Below are 17,482 nucleotides of genomic sequence, written 5' to 3'. Positions count from 1 at the left end.
ATGCGCTCCTGCAGGGGAATCCCACTGAGGTACGCGTTCGGCTTCAATTCTACTCGTAATAGCCGGCCGTGTTCAACTGGGCCGGCCTGCAAATCGACTTTCGCCAGCGCCTACCTCAGCGGAACACGTCCCACATTTGGGGTATCTAGGCGACTGGGTTGTGTCTGAAATCTGGTTTGCTTCTTTGCCCAGCAATGGAGCCCAGGAACTGAAGTTGGCACTGTTCAATTAGAGTTTCGCCACGCGGCACGCCTTTGAACGGCCAATCACGACCGCGCACCCCTCCACGGTGCACATCTCATCTCCATCTGGAAACCTAGCAGTGGCGTGGCGGGGAAGTTGGCCTACCGCGCCTGGGCCCTGGTGGCCATTCAGTGGGATGGACGCCTGCCTGCCGCCCTGTCCCGCGGCCCGCCTTGTTGTTCCAGCCCAGGTGACCTCAACGTCAGCCTCAGCCAAACTTGGAACCAGCCAGGGCGGCTCTTCCACCGAGTCTAACCCACGCCATCAAACCGTATTCCACCTCATCTCTCTTTCTCCTTCCTTTTCCCTTTCCTCTGTACTGGGCTTAGCACGCACTGCCATGTTATAGCGAGGGCGCGCAAGTGCATCCATCGTTCGTGGAAACCTGGAAGCTGCCTGCGCTCCAGGGCTACCTCGGTCCCCGTTCATCATTCGTCATCATCACCCGACGTCGACCGTCTGATAGCTTCCCATCATGTCCAATTCCGAAAGGTCGCCGCTGCTCGCCGCTGCCGGCAAGTCCAAGGCGCCGACGCCCCCGTCCGACGAGTCCCTCGAGTCAACCCCACTGCTCTCGGGGTCGGATACGACGCCGCGCTACGACGGGGAGCAGGATGACATTGCTGACGCCGACGCCAATGCCGATGTCGCCTCCATCACCTCCCGCGCTTCTCACGCCTCGTCTACCAAATCAACCAAGGCGAAATCAATAAGATGGCCGTCCGTCATTGCTGTCATTGTTCTGTCGCTCATTACGCTTTCCATCATTGTCGTTGCCTTCTTCGCCCCGGCTGCCGTCGAGGAATACGCCAAGCAAGCAGCTGTTATTGAGCCAACGAACCTCTCCCTCGAGTCCATCACGGCCGATGGCGTCCGCGCCCGCATCCAGCTCAAGTTCCGACTAGACAGCCAGCGCGTACGGAACGAGCATGTGAGGCGCGTGGGAGTAGCTACGGGGTGGCTAGTGCGGAATCTGGGGAGTCAAGAAACCAAGATCAATGTGTATCTCCCCGAGCACGAAGACGTCTTGCTTGGCAGCGCCTCTGTGCCCCCCTTGGTGGGCAGCATAGTCGAGGGTCAGACCACGGAAGTCGACTTTGTCGCCGAGCTCATCCCAGGCAATGCTGAGAGTGTTCGGATCATTGCCAATCTATGGCTGGGCGGCAAGCTGGATGCGCTTCAGCTGCTGGGGAAGGCCGACGTCCAACTGAAGGCCGGCATCATTCCGCTCGGGACGCACTCCATCGCCGAGGTTTTCACCTTTGAAGGTCAATATCTCTACCGCTCGTTTGCTTCCCTGTACTTTGGCGAGAAGGCCTTCGTTTAGGGGGCCTGACAGCAGATAACTCGAACATTGTACCTTGATTTTTGAGCCTTTTTGCTGATGAGCTGTGTAGCCAAGGAATTGCCCCAAGTGCCCGAGTACAACATAACAAAACTCAACTTCGAAGAGGAACCCGTCCCGGGACACGACGACAAAGCCATTGCGGCCGAAGTCTCCATTCAGGCATTCAACAAGTATCCGCTATCTGTCAATGTGCCAGAGCTCGGGTTTGAAGTGCTCATACCTGGTTGCGATGCGAATGACCCCTTCATCCTCGTCGCATCCGCCGTGACCAGCACTGTAGCTGTACGGCCGCAGTCAGACGTGGTCGTCGATGCTCATGGCTTGGTCAAGGAGATCCCAAAGCTTCTGACCCGACTCTGTCCTAATTCGGATTCCTCACCGCTCGACAACTTCTTCAAGAAGTATCTCGGCGGTGAACCGGCAACCGTATTTGTGCGGGGCCAGGAACAACCAAGCACAGATACGCCCGAGTGGCTTACAGACATCCTGTCTAGCATCACAGTTCCTGTGCCATTTCCGGGAAAGTCTTTCGGTAATCTGATTCGCAACTTTTCCTTGAGCGATGTGGACTTTACGCTGCCGGATCCCTTTGCCGAGCCGGGTGACCCGGATGCGGATTTGAAGGTGTCAGGGACGATCCAGGTCTTCGCTGCGCTCCCTTCCGAGATGAACTTCACCCTGAACGTATCTCATGTTCGGGCTGACGCCGACGTCTTTTACCGTACCAAAAAGCTGGGCGAGCTCAATTTGGAGCAGTGGCAAAAGGCAAACTCGACCCAATACCCAGCGGCAAAAGACCGCGAGGCAATGCTTCACATTCAGTCTTTTATCAAAGACGCGCCATTGAACGTGACAGACGGAAACGTGCTGACCGATGTCATGCAAGCACTCCTCTTTGGAGGCGAGGAGGTCATTTTGGGCATCTCGGCACTGGTTGAGGTCAGGGTCCAGACGATTCTCGGTCAGCTGGAGTTGAAAGGGGTTCCTGCGGAGGGCAAAATCCCAGTAAAACGTCCGTCTTCATTCTGGTAGTACTGTCAGTCGCCTTGTTTGATGGCTTTCATTGCCGTCCGCCCGACGCTGTCACCAGCCCTCCACCCTTCGGATCGTCAAACTAACTCGTCATTTGTAGCCTTTCCGAAAGATCTGATCGGCTCCGTTGTGCCCAAAGTCGGGAACATCGATATTATCAGCACCACGGCGGACTCCATCACTCTTGAAGCAACACTCAACGTCACCAATCCGTCGCCGTACTCAGCTCACATTCCTTGGCTCAGTATACACGTTCTCAGCAACGGCACTACGGTGGGCGAGGCCATAGCAAAGAACCTCGACGTCAAGACCGGCAACAACACGAACCTCGTAGTATCTGCAATATGGAACCCTTCCATGGGCGGGAAGCATGGCGTGAAGCAGGGACGCGACCTTCTGTCGCAGTACATATCTGGCTTCAACACGACCGTCACGCTGCGGACACACAGAGGCAGCATGCCTTCTCAGCCGCTACTTGGCGAGGCGCTGTCACGGCTGAATGTGACAGTGGCGGCGCCGCGTATCAAGCTACCGCGGGGCGGCGGCGGCGGCGATGACGGGGACGGAGACGGAGACAACGACGATGGCGACGACGACGATGACGACGACGAGCAGGCACACTTCATCCGCGACGCCACATTTCACGTCTTTTCCTCGACGGCCACCTTCACACTCGTTTCCCCCCTCCAGCACAACACCTTGTACATTGACCGCGTCAACGCCACGGCCCTGTACAACCACACCGAGCCCATCGGCCGCATCGAATACGACCTGCCCTTCGCCGCGCCCCCCGGCTCCTCGCTAACTCCGAAACTCCCCGTCGAGTGGTCCCTCGACTCTGTCGGCTACGAGCGCCTCCGCCAGGCTCTCGGCGGCAAGCTCAAGCTCGACGCCCGTGCCATGGTCGACGTGCGCCTCGGCGAATGGACCGAAGAGCTTTGGTATATCGGCAAGGGCATTGGTGCAAGTGTGAGGATATGACACGAATAGTGGGGTAACATATTTGGCTTGGATACGTTTTCTTTTTCTTTTTCATTCAAACTTTTGAAGGGGTGGCACGGCTCTCTGTAAAGGATGGAGTCTTGTGAGTCAGGTAGAGCGCGATTCGCGCCTGGCGTTTGGGGAGGTTAGGCCGAGGGTTTTTGTTTACGAATGATGTCTATTCGATATTATATCACATATTGTTTGATTGGGTTGGGACTTAAATATTACCCGATTTGGATACGGGTACACTTGAACATAGCGATCAGACAATAGATCCTAGTCTGCAATATCATACATATGCAGACAAGCGCACGCTAACGTAGTCTATACCTCACCATCCTTGTTCTAACAACGTAGGGAAGGTATTTAGAACCCTTGCAACAGATCACCGTCGTAGGAACTAAATATGTATGTTTCGCAGTGTGTGAACATTATCCGAACTTCCTATTTTGTCAACTCTCTATGAAATATAGCTGTTAAGATGAACAACGGAGATTAAATATGAGTATTTCAGTCTCGTACAATTTATTATGAGTACATATACAAGTCCTGTTGGACTGGAAACTAACAAGTCGAAGAAAAGAACTACCTGACCTCCCTACTCCAGACCGACAGCCTGCAAGAGGTGCCGCCTCCTCTTGACCTCCTTCTTGACGCCGCGCATGCTCTTCCTCGGGCGCTTCATGATGTGCTCTGTCCTGGGCTTGTTGAGGAGCCAGGCGTTCATGGGCGGGCGGGAGCCGATGAAGCGGCCCTCGGGGCTGTAGACGTCGACGACGGGGTAGCGGTCCTCGAGCGGGTCGCGCTTGTCAGGGCGGCCTTCATCGTCTGCGTCTGCGTCTGCCTCTCCGGCTCCGGCTCGCCAGTCGTTCGGGTCGGGCCCCGACAGGTCTAGCGTCGTTATCCGGTCGGAGGACCAGTTGTCGGCTGCTTTTGCGACGGTCTTCTCCGTTGGCGAGAATGAGGGCACGAGGTTCTTGGTACGGACCTGGGCCACGAGCTCGACCCAGCCGCAGCCCTCGATCAGGATGTCGATAGAGAAGACACGATAGGGGAGCCTGTCAACGGAGATGTTGGCGGCATTGCGGCGCGTGATAGGGCCCGCGCGGGGCTTGGTGACGTCGTACCGCAGCTTGAAGGAACCGGCATGCTTGATCTTGTCGCCGGTGCCGGGGAGGGCGATGGTCTCGACGTTGGGCGCCTCCTCGGACTGCTCCTGGATGGCAATGGCCTTGGCCGTAGATGACACGTGAGGTTCGATCGGAGTGAAGGCGTACGACAAGAAGACAAGGTCGGGTGTCTGCGGGGTGATCCGAATCAAGCCGCCGATGAGCAGCGACTGACCGGGCCTGAGGGACAACTGCTCGGGGGTCACGCGGTTCTTCATTATCAGTGAGGAGCGCTTATCCTCTTTGACAAAGTTTTCCAGCTCGCCCCGGGACAGTCCAGGGAGATCAATCAGCTCGCCCTTTCCGCCACCGAAAGGCATGCGGATGGGGGACGCAGTCGTCCCTGGGAGTGACGAGACGACGGGCATATCGGGGTATTCAGCTTCTGGTAGGGCTGGCGGCAGCAAAGCGAGGTCCTCGGTCACTCGCCTCTTGGGTTTGGCAAAAAGAGCGCTGAAGGGGTCGCTTCCTGCTACCCCAGAGGATGGGGTGGCTTGCTCGTTGGGATGCACAACGATAGAAATATCGTGCTTGGGAGGCTTCCAGTCCATCCGCCCCTTGGGGAACACACTCTGGAACAGCTGGCTCTTGCCCACATTGACCTTGCCAACCATCCACCCCGCGCCACCGCGTTCCCATATCTCTTCCTTGAGCTTCTTGGTCCACCACCCCCTCTTGGCGCTGACGCAGTGGATATTGCCGAGTCGAAGATTCCGGGCAACACGGCCCAGCGCCCCCCGGAGTGTATCCCTCAGGTACGGCATTAGTCGATCCACCTGTTCTTTCTGGGGCGCGAAGAGATCGGACCGGCTGATAATGAAGCTGATGTCCGTTTTGCGCCCATTACGGAATGTGGGTTCGCCTGCGCGCCGATTCTGCGACCGCATCGCCGACAAGTCCATGATCTCCCTCAGTTTCGGAAGTATAGACATGGGGAAGTCGGCGGCATCTAACACATGGTAGACGTGGTTGTACTTGTACGGTGACTCGTCAATCGTGTCGCGTAGCGACTCGATACTGGGGTGGAATATGGAATTGCCAGCATGGTGATGAATCAAGTTGTGACAGCGATCGCAAATGGGAGGCTTGACGGGCGCGGCTGCCGCCTCGGGACGGCGAGGTTTGGGATCCGGCAGCAGCGACTTGAGGTCGACGCCTTGCTTTTCCATTTTGTTTAGGTTTACTCTCTTAAGCGCCTCCTCAACCACATCGCCGTACTTGTGGGCACCGATTCGCCCTTGTCCATGTTCGTCTTCCTCGAGACCCAGATACTGCTTGACGGCCCTGCGCGACAGGTCGAAGTAGCCTGCCTGGTCGGGCACAATTATCTGAGACAAGCCGCCGCAGCCTGAGCATTGTATCGGCAGCGACTTCGAGGGCCTGTGAACTAGAATGGGCTGCGTCGCAGCTGGGGCGGCAGCAGCATGTGCATGCAGTCCGCGGGTTTGAGTACGATTGCGGATTTGGAACGAGGGCGCGCCCTGACGAAACCGTCGGCCACCAACGCTGGGAACTGCCAGAGGCCGGAAGAATGCTGGACAGAGGTACAGCGGTAGTTCTGATGGAAGGCTACCGTGCTCGACGCTGAACACCCTTCCCAGCCATCTCGAGCTGAGCGTACGGCCTCGCTGTATATGCATGGCGGCGTGTTGCGTGCCGCTTGTTAGTGCTGTTGTTGTCCAAGACTTCAAGTGACCAGAAAAGTCAAGCTGGGTTGGATGTCGTCAAAAGCCTCGACATCATCTAGGTGCAAGTGCCTAAAAATTTCATGACACGTACAGGGGTGCAATGGGCTGGATGAAATTTAGCGTCTAGGCGGCCGCGTGCAAGGGCCCCGGCAGGCATTTCCAGGTCGTGTTTGGGCCCGTTTTTCTCGGCAGGCAATTACCAGGGCGGTGAGCTGAAGCGCAGTCTCGGCCCGCTATTTGTCTGTCCAAGACCGGATGGGTGAACTGGCAAGCCTCGCCAAACTAAAAATTTAGGGGGCAGTAAAACGTAAAACCGACCAAGACGCGACAAACCACCCGCCTTATAATTTCACGCCGCCCACGCCGTCCGCGCCGAACCTAGAAGCTCGACAGATCTCAAGATGGTGGCCGTAGGAACGCGATTGCACAGATTGAACTCAGTAAGCTCTTCAGGCTCCGAAAGATCCCCAAACGAAGCTCCTGCTAACAAGCCAAACCAGAGGGTAATGCCAACTAGCCACTCGTACCTTGTCAGCCATTGTTGGCCCCGAGCCAGGACTCGACGTCTTCTTCAAGATGCTAACACTCCAAAAGCTCTTAACGATACGAAATGGGCCAGGAGCGGCAATTCTCCCGCCGGATGTGACAAGGATACACATGGAGTTTGCTATGAGGATGAACGACGGACACATGGGGCCGAGGTATGCGGGAACCTGCGCCACTGCTACGTCTTCGCGCCTCTGTTTCTAACCTGTTCGGCAGGAAGTTCTGGCGGGATAACCTCCCACGATTGAAGTTTTGGAACCCAGCTGTGCCCATGATTGTCAATCGGGTAAAGGACCAGTCCGGGCCGGCCACGATGAGCATATATATTCGCGATGCCGACGCCGACGCCGACGCCGACGCCAACACCGACGTGCCTCTCTCTACTCCCACGCCGAACTCGTCGACGACGGGTCACTCTACAGCGCCGCCGCCCGCCAAGGGTGAGCGCGTTGAGGTCATCTCGATGAAGGACATGCACTCGGACACTATTCTCGCCAGCCTTATCTCCAAGACAAAGGCAGTGCCGGTGCTTCCGACGCCCCAAGAGCAAATACAGATGGAAGAACTGGAAAATCTGCGCCAGCAAGCAGATGTTGACCGCGCACGGGTCTGGAAAAGGGTCGAGGCAGCGAAGAAAGAAGCGGCAATGATGGCCGCAGCAAGGGATGAAGCTGCATCTCTCAAGGCTGCCATGTAATCGAGAGGCCTGCGGTCTTTGGCGCATGTAAATTCATCTGTAGACTATTTATTGGGAAATGGTGTTTCTCGTGTATGTGATACGTATACCATTACTTCAAGGGCGATGGCCCTTGAGAGCACCTGTCCATAATCACAGAGAGGGAGTAAAATATCTTAGGTACGTGCCTAAGGTGAGACCAACCACATGTACTATTTCACTCTATAGCTCGACTACACACTGTGCTTACTTTCTGAGTGGGCCAGCTAATTATGATAAATAGATATGAAGCATAGCTCCCGTCAATTGTGCCGGAGCCGGCCATTCATCACCAAATCCCAATAGAAGAATCTATCAAACGCATATGCTTACTACCTGAGGTAGGCAGCTGCAAATCTATTTCAACTCTATCCACTGCAGCAGATGGAAGGCTGGATTGCCGGTGACAAAGTAAAGCTGAATCAAAGTTTACAACGTCTTCCGTACATGCACAGTATTAGACCAGGACGGACATTGCTCCACAGATGTTTTGGGGACCACGTAGATGTGACCATGCCCTCCAGGCACAGGAACGCAAGATCCTCTCACTTAATTAACACGCAATATATTTCAATCAGATTAGTCGGGATTCAACCGTTTTGCTGAGGTGATGCATATGGATGCGGCTCTCCAACAACCTGGAGGACGCGCAGCCCGTGTCCCAGGCTGCTGAAAGCTGCTGAAGTGGGGGGTTTATTAGTGGGACGTTCTGGGATTGGCGGGGAGCCAATAGCCCTGTGGAGGTACGGAGTACTTGCACTAGCAAGGGGCGTCGCGCCAAGCCGAATGCTTGCTGCGGCCATCCACTGGGGAAAGAGGCCACGAAGACGGTGCCATCATCCCTTTTCTTTTTTCAGCTCAGCTGTAACAAGCTCCCGTCGACTTCGCCCTCCACGACAGCGAGAGCCGGCCACCCCTTTCTTCTTTCTCTGTCCATCAGATATCGTGTCCCGTTTGCTCGGGGACATTGATGCTGGGGCACTAGACTTTTTCTTGTCGTCGTTCACGTCGCTGTGGAGCCTTTCCGAGTGCTTCCCTTCCTCTCCGAACAGTCTCGTCAATTGCCCGGACTGTTTCTTTCCCACACGCTCTTTTTACCCGTTTTATGATTCGCCTTGCCATAACACCACTCTCCGAGGCCTGACCTCCGACCACCCTTGGACCGTGTCTTGTAGACTGCGGCCACTTCCTTCCGCTTGAGCTCGGGTTCAAACACACTCCACCATGGCCGCTTCCGACAGGGCCGTCGCTGTCTCTGGCGTCGATGTTGGTGACGCGCGGAGGAGAACTGCTGTCCCCCAGACTGCCGTCGTCGAAAAGCCCGAGGCCGATGACAAGAAGAAGACTGCCAAGAAGGTTCGCGCTGCCCCATCCTGGCTTACGAGCAAACCATAAGCCCATGCCATTGCCAATGCATTGCAATGCGTCTCTACACCGCGTGCTTGCGACAACTTGCGCCTGGAATCAAACTAACACGCTGTCTCCTGCAGAGCCCCTCCATCCTTGACATCATCGACGAGTGGGAATGGATCTACGCCCCCCTAATCTTCACGGTTTTGGCCTTCTTCACCCGCTTCTACAAGATTGGTCTCTCGCCCATCGTGACATGGGACGAAGCTCAGTTAGTTGATCCCCGCGACTGTCGTCCCTTTCGCCCTTTCTAGCCCGCCATGTACACCGCTAACACGATGCAACTACCAGCTTTGGAAAATTCGGCAGCCACTATCTCAAGCGAGAATTCTACTTCGATGTGCACGCAAGTACCCCGTCCCCAGCGGCGAGTCATCTCGGATCTTGACTAACACACAACAGCCGCCTGCCGGAAAGCTTCTGGTTGGGTTGAGTGGATACCTCGCCGGCTACAATGGCTCGTTCGAGTTCAAGTCAGGCGAGAAGTACCCGGAGGAGCTCAACTACACATTCATGCGCCAGTTTAACGCCTTCTGGGGTGCGGCCTGCGTGCCGATGGCCTACTGGACGGCAAAGACGCTGAATCTCAAGCGCCCTGCCGTCTGGCTCGTCACCCTCATGGTTCTTTGCGAAAACTCCTACACCACCATCAGCCGCTTCATCCTCCTCGACTCGATGCTTTTGTTTGGCACTGTGCTTACCACGCTGTGCTGGGCAAAATTCCACGCCCAGCGCCACAACGCCTTCGAGCCCGAATGGTGCCTCTGGCTGCTCATGACTGGCCTTAGCATTGGGTTTGTGACGAGCATCAAGCTGGTTGGGCTCTTCGTTACTGCTCTCGTCGGTATCTACACTATTGAGGATTTATGGTCAAAGTTTGGCAACACCAAAATGCCGGTGGTAAGCTTGATCTCGGGCTCCTTAAATCCATTTGTTTGTTCTGACACGCGTGCAGACTGTCCTGGCTGCACACCTTACGGCTCGCGTCATCGGGCTCATTGTGTTGCCTTTCCTGGTCTACCTGCTCAGCTTTGCCATCCATTTCGCTGTCTTGACCAACAGCGGCCCAGGTGACGCCCAGATGTCTTCGCTCTTCCAGGCCAACTTGAGAGGCACCGAAGTCGGTAGGGACAGCCCATTGGAAATCGCCTATGGATCGAGAGCGACAATCAAGAACATGGGATATGGCGGCGGTCTACTTCACAGTCACGTTCAAACCTACCCCGAAGGCTCGGGCCAGCAACAGGTGACATGCTACCACCACAAAGATGCCAACAACGACTGGTTTTTCTACCCGAACCGGAGGGAGCCCGACTTCAGCCCCGAGGAGGAGCCCCGTTTTATTGCCGATGGCACCACCATCCGTCTGATTCACGCCCAAACTGGCCGCAATTTGCATTCGCATGAGATCTCCGCTCCTGTTACCAAGGCCGACAAGGAAGTGTCTTGCTATGGTAACCTGACTATTGGTGATGAGAAGGACCACTGGAAGATCGAGGTCATCAGTGACGCAGCCTCCAGGGACCGTAGCAAAATCCGCACCCTCACCACCGGATTCCGCCTGAAACACGAGACCTTGGGATGCTATCTGCGCGCCGGTAACACCAACTTGCCCCAGTGGGGCTTCAAGCAAATCGAGGTTACTTGCACAAAGGAGAACAAGCCTCGTGACACCTACACCCACTGGAACATCGAAGCGCACACGAACGAGAAGCGTAAGTTGTTAGGCCTGGCTTTCGTCGGTTCTCACTGCTAACTTTGGCTAGTTCCTCCCGGAGACCCTGGTTCTTACCGCTCACCGTTCTGGAAGGATTTTATCCACCTGGTACGTCCATACCCCAATGGCGTACCTATTTACCGCTATATGCAAACGCTAATTATTTTTAGAACGTCGCCATGATGACCTCTAACAATGCTCTTGTTCCGGATCCTGACAAGCAGGATGATCTCGCATCGCAGTGGTGGCAGTGGCCTATCCTCCATGTCGGCCTGAGGATGTGCAGCTGGGACGACAATATCGTCAAGTACTTCCTCCTCGGCAACCCTCTTGTCTATTGGGGCACAACGGCCGGGCTCGGCCTCTTCGCCTTCCTTGTTGTCTGGTATACCCTTCGCTGGCAACGAGGTTATAACGAGTTGTCCCAGTGGGACGTCGACCAGATTCATTACGCCGGGCTTTACCCCGTCATTGGGTGGTTCCTCCACTACCTACCGTTTGTGGTCATGGCCCGTGTCACGTATGTCCACCACTACTACCCAGCTCTATACTTCGCTATCCTCGAGTTTGGATTCCTCATCGACTGGTTCCTTCGCAACCGGACGAAGGTTGTTCAGTACGCCATCTACGGCGTCCTTGACGTGACCGTCATTGGCCTCTATGTCTACTTCATGCCCATATGCTGGGGTATGACGGGCCCCAACAAGCAGTACAGCTATATGAAGTGGTTTGACACGTGGAGGATGTCCGACGCATAAAGTTGTACGCGTTTCCGGTGTCGTCAAAGGAATGCGTGCGTGCGTGTCTTGTGGGAGTGTATGTGTGTGATGGTTGCTCGGGGAACCTTCGCCTCACATGTTTTTCATCTAGGGCTAGGTCGGAGAGCAGCATGAAAATGGATGTGGAGTTTACAGGGGATTGTGCCATCTTGGAGGCTAGCTACGGCAGGTAGGCAAATTCTTTTGCTGCGGCGGCAGTGAGGTATAACAGGCCTTCGTCGCGCCTGATCTAATACAATTCAGAAAGACGAAAGTTCTCTCATGTCATTTAGGGCCGGGATGGGAGGGGGAAACTAGATCTCATCTCAACTTTGCATCAATTATTATTGTGTCCTGTCTCTGCCTCTTTTTGGAAGTCGGTTTGGACTATCAAGAACGTCTATCCACACCATGGTAAAGACAACACTGGGGTCCAACACGGCTTTCGATAATAAACCGGTGTACAAAAAGGCTTTAGTATTCTATAATAGGCGTTTAGGTTTTCTTCTATATTATACCTTTGAACTACTTCTTCACCTATTAGGCCGTAACGCCATTACCTCTACAGTCTAAACAGACGGTGTGACAGTCTTCTGGATAGACTTCATCTGTGTGTGCTACTGGAATGTGTTACTAAATTATGTATGCATTTATTAAGTATGCTCTGCTTATTTTCTCACTCTCGCGCCTCCCGCTCTCTCATGCAACAGACAAATGAGACTGGCAACAAATAAAGGGCGAGGTTTCCAACCTCCTATCCTCCAACAAGGGGTATCGTACGTCGATGTAGTCATGTTTTGTGTTGTTTGTGTTTGTGTGTGTGGCAAGTTTTGCGCATCCTTCCGTGCCCGTTTGTTTGTTTGCATTGGTACCATCTTTTTCCTTCTCTTGGCTTCTTTCCTTCTCTGCTCGCTTGTTCTCTTATTGACTACAGCGTCCCAGGTGCTTGTTTCTACTTCGCTGTGCTCTCTCTGCATTGCTGCTGCCATTCGGAAGAAGAGGGGGGATGGGATGGGATGTAACATGGCGTTGAGAAAGATTTCTATCTGGTCTTCCTTCAAATAATAGAACAAACACAAAACATAAACAAGACAGGAAAATGAAGAATCAACAACAGCCGCCCGATACATTCTTGGGGTCGTTGGACAGCCGGACGGGCCGGTTACCGCCGACGCCGCCGACGCCGCCAGCGCTCGGCCCCTTGACGCCGGACCGGCGGTCGTTAAGGTCGTACTTGCCGGCCTGAATGTTTTGGTAGATGCGCTCGGCGACGCGCATAAAGGCCTTCTCGACGTTCTCGCCGCTCTTGGCGCTCGTCTCGACGTACTCAAGCACGCCGTTCCGGCGCGCCCACTCCTCGGCCTCCTCGCGAGTTACCTCGCGCTTGTTGCCTCCGGCGCTGCCGTCTTCCTCGGCGCTGTTCGGCGACGCCAGATCCGCCTTATTGCCTACTAGCACTACGACAATGTCGGGCTCGGCGATCTGCCGCAGGTCGGCAAGCCAGTCCGTGACATGCTGAAACGTCTGCTTCCGGCTCAGATCAAAAACAAGCAGGGCCCCTGATGCGCCGCGGAAATAGGAGCGCGTCACGCTCTTGTATGTTTCCTGGCCAGCCGTGTCCCACAGGCTGAGCTTCATGTGCTTTTGAGGAGGCAGCTGTTCTACTGCTGCTGCAACAGGCTTCTTGGGCGGTGGAGGGAGACCATTTGGTTCCGGTATCGCCGGCGCTGTCTTGGCCGCATCGTCGTCGTCTAATGAGAGGTCTGGAGAAGAGAGGGCTGACGTCGAGTTTGCGGCCAGGAACTCGCTCTTGTCGGAGTGCGGCGGCCCGACAGGTACGATGCGGGACCCGAATTCGACCCCAATTGTCACATCGTGGTGCGTCACGAACCGGCCTTCGCACAACCGGATCGTCAGCGACGATTTACCGCAGCCCGAGTCTCCTATGCATACTAGCTTCGCTATGTAATCCCAGGGCGGTCCGGAGGACATGAAGAGCGGACGGAGGCTGAGACAAGGGGGGGAGCCGGTAGGTTGGTGGGGGTGTTGGAAAGGGGGAGGGAACGAAGCACGAGCGCCTTTTTCTTCCTCGCTGTACTCTGCTCCTGGTGCTACCGCCTTCGGATATGTGCCAGTTCTGACTTTGGCCGATGTTGTAAGCTATCGTCGCCCTTGCCTAGCCGTCCTCTCCGACTATCGTGGGCCTTTGTTGGACCGAGGCGAGGCCAGTGGGAAACGGTCTGCTTAGTGGCGGGCCGGGCTGCACAAGCGATAGAAAATGGGGCAGAAAATACAAAAACAAAAAAGAGGGCCTTGGTAGTCTCGTGGGCAATGTGCGACGAAGCGTGCGCGCGAGTGAGCTGGCTGAGATGGACTGGTGGCCCGGTCATGCAGATCGCAGCGTCAAGAAAATACGGGTTGGGTTGGCGGGCAGGTAGGGCGATGGCAGTGTTCTAGAAGTTCAATGTCGGGTTCGGTCTGGTGTTTGGTTTGACAGCTGATGGCTGATGGGCATGGAGCTGCATGAGGGAACCTGGAAGCTAAGATACTTACCTTAGGTTACCTTAGGTATGTAGGCCTTGGAGGATGGAGCCGAGTGTGGATCAGCAGATCGCAGCGGGCTGCAAATTGGAGCTGTTATCAGTGACGCAACTAGCATCCTGCGTAAGAGTGCAGTAATAAGGCAGGGCACCTCCCTTCGCCAGCGGCCGACAAACCCCCAGGTCATGGGGCACCTGCAGCTGTCATTCGTCACTTCCGTCGGCCGTCGCAGTCAGTCAGGACTTGCCAGAGACAATAACACGAGACCCAGATAGCTAAGGTAGATTCTGCGTAAACACTGCAAATGAAAAGTTGGGTTCGTGGGTTTTGGTCTTGTTCTTGGTTTGCTATTCATTCTTACCACGACTGATTCGGCAGAGGACAGAGCCGACCTGAGGTTAACTTAGGTAGAGGCACTTAGCTTACCCCAGGCGCATGTCTTTAACGGGGTTTCGGCCTTAACACAAGCGGAAAATGCTTGTTTGTTAGGGCGGTCGGGTGGGGCGGTCGTGCTCCGTGGGGCAAATGGATGGGGCTTGGAGCCTGGATTGGCCATCGGTAGTCACGCCTACCGCGTTCGGTTGCTTCCGCTGTCTGGATGCTGGGCAATCCGCTGGCTGCCTGTCCGCCTCAAACTGACTAAACTGACTCTTCATCCGACCGACCTCTTCAATCATCCCGCTGGCACCTCTTTCCCTCCCACGATTTTGCAGGCCTCTTCAAGCTCACTGCTGACATCGGCGGCGCAACCGAATCCTCAATACTAACGCTGCATTTTTCCGGGCCTGAAACAGATTATTACCCATAACCCTTAGACCTGCCCGGCTTCCCGGGCCAACAGCGTGCTGCAACTTAACTGCCCCGCATCATCAGATTCTCGCCATTGTCATCCACTTCCCACCCCACACTCCCACTCCTCTTTAGTTATATTATTACGCGCGCAATCCACCGCTATCTTGGCTGTGTGTAGAATAGTGACAGACCTCTGAGGGGGGGTTTGGGTCGGTCGCCATGTTCTCAGAATGTGAGTCGGGTCGGAGCGTCTCCTTGGCCCGTGACGGCGCCATGACTCTGGCGCCCGGCTAATCCATCTCCAGATGCTTCCAGGTTTCTCGCGCAGTCGCAGTCACGGCTGTCCAACTTTGGCCAACCAGACAGTAGTGACCGCACTTCCCGCCAGCCAGAATGGCAATCTAGGGGCACGCGATTAGGAGGCAGATCGTACCTAGGCAGGGGCGCCGGCAACCCGTACCAACCCAGCGGCTCCCGTTTCTTTGGCTCACGATATGCCTCCCAAGACGCCCCCCTCTTCCAGGCCGCCCTCGAGCATGAGGAGGACGATGAGGAGGAGCGAGACCGCGAGGCAGCAGACCTGTTCGCCTTGCAGCGGTCCCGGCGCGTCTTTGCTGCCGGTCGCCTAGAAGAGAGCACCGACACCGAGAACGACGACAGCCGCATCTCGCTAGAACACAGCCAGGAATACGATGAGGGCGCAATGGGAGATCGCCTTCGGGGCATCAAGAGCAGCTGGAACGGCACCAGGAGTTTCTCGCGTCGCGGCCAAGAGGGGAGAGATGCCCTAGGCCAGGGGCGGCAGGGTTCGAGCGAGAGCGATGAGGCTAAGGGACGCATGGTGGACGTTGGCCTTGAGTCCATCATGGACAGCGAGCCGCCTATTGATTTGACCATGGAGACGCCGATGGACGACAGCACGCCGCCAGCCTTTCAGAAATTTAGATCCCCTGCCGCTCCGACACGACATCCGATAAGGAGGGACTCGACCAACGATTCGGAGCTGGGGATGCACCCGCCCCCCAGCTCTGCCGACACAAATGTGAACGCGATCTTGGCGCAGCCTCCAACTTCTGATGGAGAGATGTTTAAGCACGATGCCTTTTTCGCCTGGATATACCTGATTGCCGTGGCCTCTCTGTTCGCCACCTTCGTTCTGGTCTACCTGCACACCAACTCTAAGAAGCCACTTGGAGACACCATCTATACAACTCTAAGGGCGTCCTTTCACCTGTTGGCAGTTGACACCCTCGTATCGATTATTGTCTCGGTGGTCTGGCTGGCGGCGCTCCGGTCGTTCGTCAGGCCTCTAGTGGCCTTAGTTCTCATTGCCGTGCCAATCGTGCTGACATCGTTCTCGCTGTACCCTTTCATATCCAGCTATAAGTCGGGCGGTGGCAGCTCGCGCATGCAGGATGTTCTCATGAGATGGGCAGCTGCAATCCCTGCCATTTCGGCAGTGCTTTGGCTTTATCTGGTGTTCAAGGGGCGCCATGCGCTCAAGTCGGCAATCGAAATTCTCGAGTTTTCGAGTCGCATTCTGACAGCAAATTCCGCCCTAGTCCTGATCGGCATGGCATGCCTGGGTGTTATTGTTCTCTGGACTTGGGCATGGCTCCTCATGTTCACCAGGGTCTTTATGGGGGGCTACTTCTCGAGCAAGCTATCGAGATTTATCATCAGCGCATCGAGCTGGTGGCTCGGTGTGTACTTTGTGCTCATGTATATCTGGACGCTCTCGATCATTGCGGGAGTTCAGCGAGCCACGACTGCTGCCACGGTGTCTCAGTGGTATTTCCATCGCAATGCCGTCCCGTCTCCGTCATCCAGAGATATTGTCTCTGCTGCTCTGGGACACTCGGTCACGGCCATTTTCGGCACGATCAGCTTGTCAACGTTGCTAGCTCTTTGTATCCGGCTTCCGTTGCTAGTATTGCCTCAACGTGCCGCGAACATTATCAGCATGTTCGCGTACTCGTTCATCCCGACTCCCATTGCAGCCTTGACTAACCCCTTGACGCTCACGTACGCCGCTATACACTCACAGCCCCTGGCTGTAGCAGCGAGAGGACTTAGCCAAATGGACTTTCTTTCACCGCAGCGGCCCACAACCACACTCACGCCAGCGGCCCTGTCTTCGGGCCATAATCGATACTCGCCCTTACTTCCGTACCGGCTCGCCAAACTCATACTGCACGCGACTCGTTTCATCATGGCCACCGCGCTGGGCTTTGCCGGCTGGGTCATGACAGCACAGCAGTTGAAACTCGAGCGGCCAGATGGTGGGTTGGGTCTCAGGGGAAGTGCTTACGCATACGTGGTGGGCTTGGTTGCGAGCTTCATCGGCTGGGGCATTCTGGGAGCAATGGAGGGGATAATGAGCGGCATCGTGGATGGGGTTGTCATCTGCTACGGCAGCGAGAAGCGCATGGTGACGGGTGGCGGCGGGTATTGCATGGAAGCCGCCTCCCTCTTTGGTGACAGGAGTGCTGCTGATAGAGACAGAGACGAGCCTTACTGAAGCTCCACGTGGAGCGCG

At 55.6% G+C, this 17,482-nt stretch overlaps 6 protein-coding genes across 6 annotated transcripts; 4 read left to right on the top strand and 2 right to left on the bottom strand.

The window, feature by feature from the left end:
• The first annotated feature begins 381 nt into the window (after nucleotides 1-381).
• On the top strand, nucleotides 382-3,969 carry B0T26DRAFT_728413 (uncharacterized protein). Its single transcript, XM_060442894.1, has 3 exons — nucleotides 382-1,511; nucleotides 1,641-2,603; nucleotides 2,724-3,969. Exons 1-3 carry the CDS (start codon nucleotides 719-721, stop codon nucleotides 3,602-3,604), a joined length of 2,637 nt encoding a protein of 878 aa, XP_060291963.1. The 5' UTR covers nucleotides 382-718; the 3' UTR covers nucleotides 3,605-3,969.
• Nucleotides 3,970-4,002: 33 nt separating this feature from the next.
• On the bottom strand, nucleotides 4,003-6,558 carry B0T26DRAFT_728411 (uncharacterized protein). The gene has a single exon (XM_060442893.1). The coding sequence runs from the start codon at nucleotides 6,414-6,416 to the stop codon at nucleotides 4,206-4,208; it is 2,211 nt and encodes a 736-aa protein (XP_060291962.1). The 5' UTR covers nucleotides 6,417-6,558; the 3' UTR covers nucleotides 4,003-4,205.
• A 482-nt stretch (nucleotides 6,559-7,040) lies between these two features.
• On the top strand, nucleotides 7,041-7,707 carry B0T26DRAFT_743994 (CI-B8 domain-containing protein; the record flags this gene model as incomplete). The annotated part of the gene is made up of 2 exons (XM_060444340.1): nucleotides 7,041-7,165; nucleotides 7,227-7,707. The coding sequence occupies 2 exons, from the start codon at nucleotides 7,041-7,043 to the stop codon at nucleotides 7,705-7,707; spliced, it is 606 nt and encodes a 201-aa protein (XP_060291961.1).
• Nucleotides 7,708-8,949: 1,242 nt separating this feature from the next.
• B0T26DRAFT_655902 (glycosyltransferase family 39 protein) lies at nucleotides 8,950-11,610 on the top strand (the record flags this gene model as incomplete). The annotated part of the gene is made up of 7 exons (XM_060438665.1): nucleotides 8,950-9,081; nucleotides 9,216-9,346; nucleotides 9,427-9,475; nucleotides 9,508-10,035; nucleotides 10,091-10,850; nucleotides 10,902-10,960; nucleotides 11,023-11,610. The coding sequence occupies 7 exons, from the start codon at nucleotides 8,950-8,952 to the stop codon at nucleotides 11,608-11,610; spliced, it is 2,247 nt and encodes a 748-aa protein (XP_060291960.1).
• Nucleotides 11,611-12,717: 1,107 nt separating this feature from the next.
• Nucleotides 12,718-13,602, bottom strand: B0T26DRAFT_756308 (P-loop containing nucleoside triphosphate hydrolase protein; the record flags this gene model as incomplete). The annotated part of the gene is made up of 1 exon (XM_060446075.1): nucleotides 12,718-13,602. One exon carries the CDS (start codon nucleotides 13,600-13,602, stop codon nucleotides 12,718-12,720), a length of 885 nt encoding a protein of 294 aa, XP_060291959.1.
• A 1,560-nt stretch (nucleotides 13,603-15,162) lies between these two features.
• On the top strand, nucleotides 15,163-17,464 carry B0T26DRAFT_756307 (uncharacterized protein; the record flags this gene model as incomplete). The annotated part of the gene is made up of 2 exons (XM_060446074.1): nucleotides 15,163-15,175; nucleotides 15,249-17,464. The coding sequence occupies 2 exons, from the start codon at nucleotides 15,163-15,165 to the stop codon at nucleotides 17,462-17,464; spliced, it is 2,229 nt and encodes a 742-aa protein (XP_060291958.1).
• Between the last annotated feature and the right edge of the window lie 18 nt (nucleotides 17,465-17,482).

Source organism: Lasiosphaeria miniovina, assembly GCF_030549165.1.
Source record: "Lasiosphaeria miniovina strain SMH2392-1A chromosome Unknown B0T26scaffold_7, whole genome shotgun sequence".
Classification (NCBI taxonomy): Eukaryota; Fungi; Ascomycota; class Sordariomycetes; order Sordariales; family Lasiosphaeriaceae; genus Lasiosphaeria; species Lasiosphaeria miniovina.
Note: the sequence above shows the minus strand (reverse complement) of the source record. Positions and strands in the feature narration are given on the sequence as shown.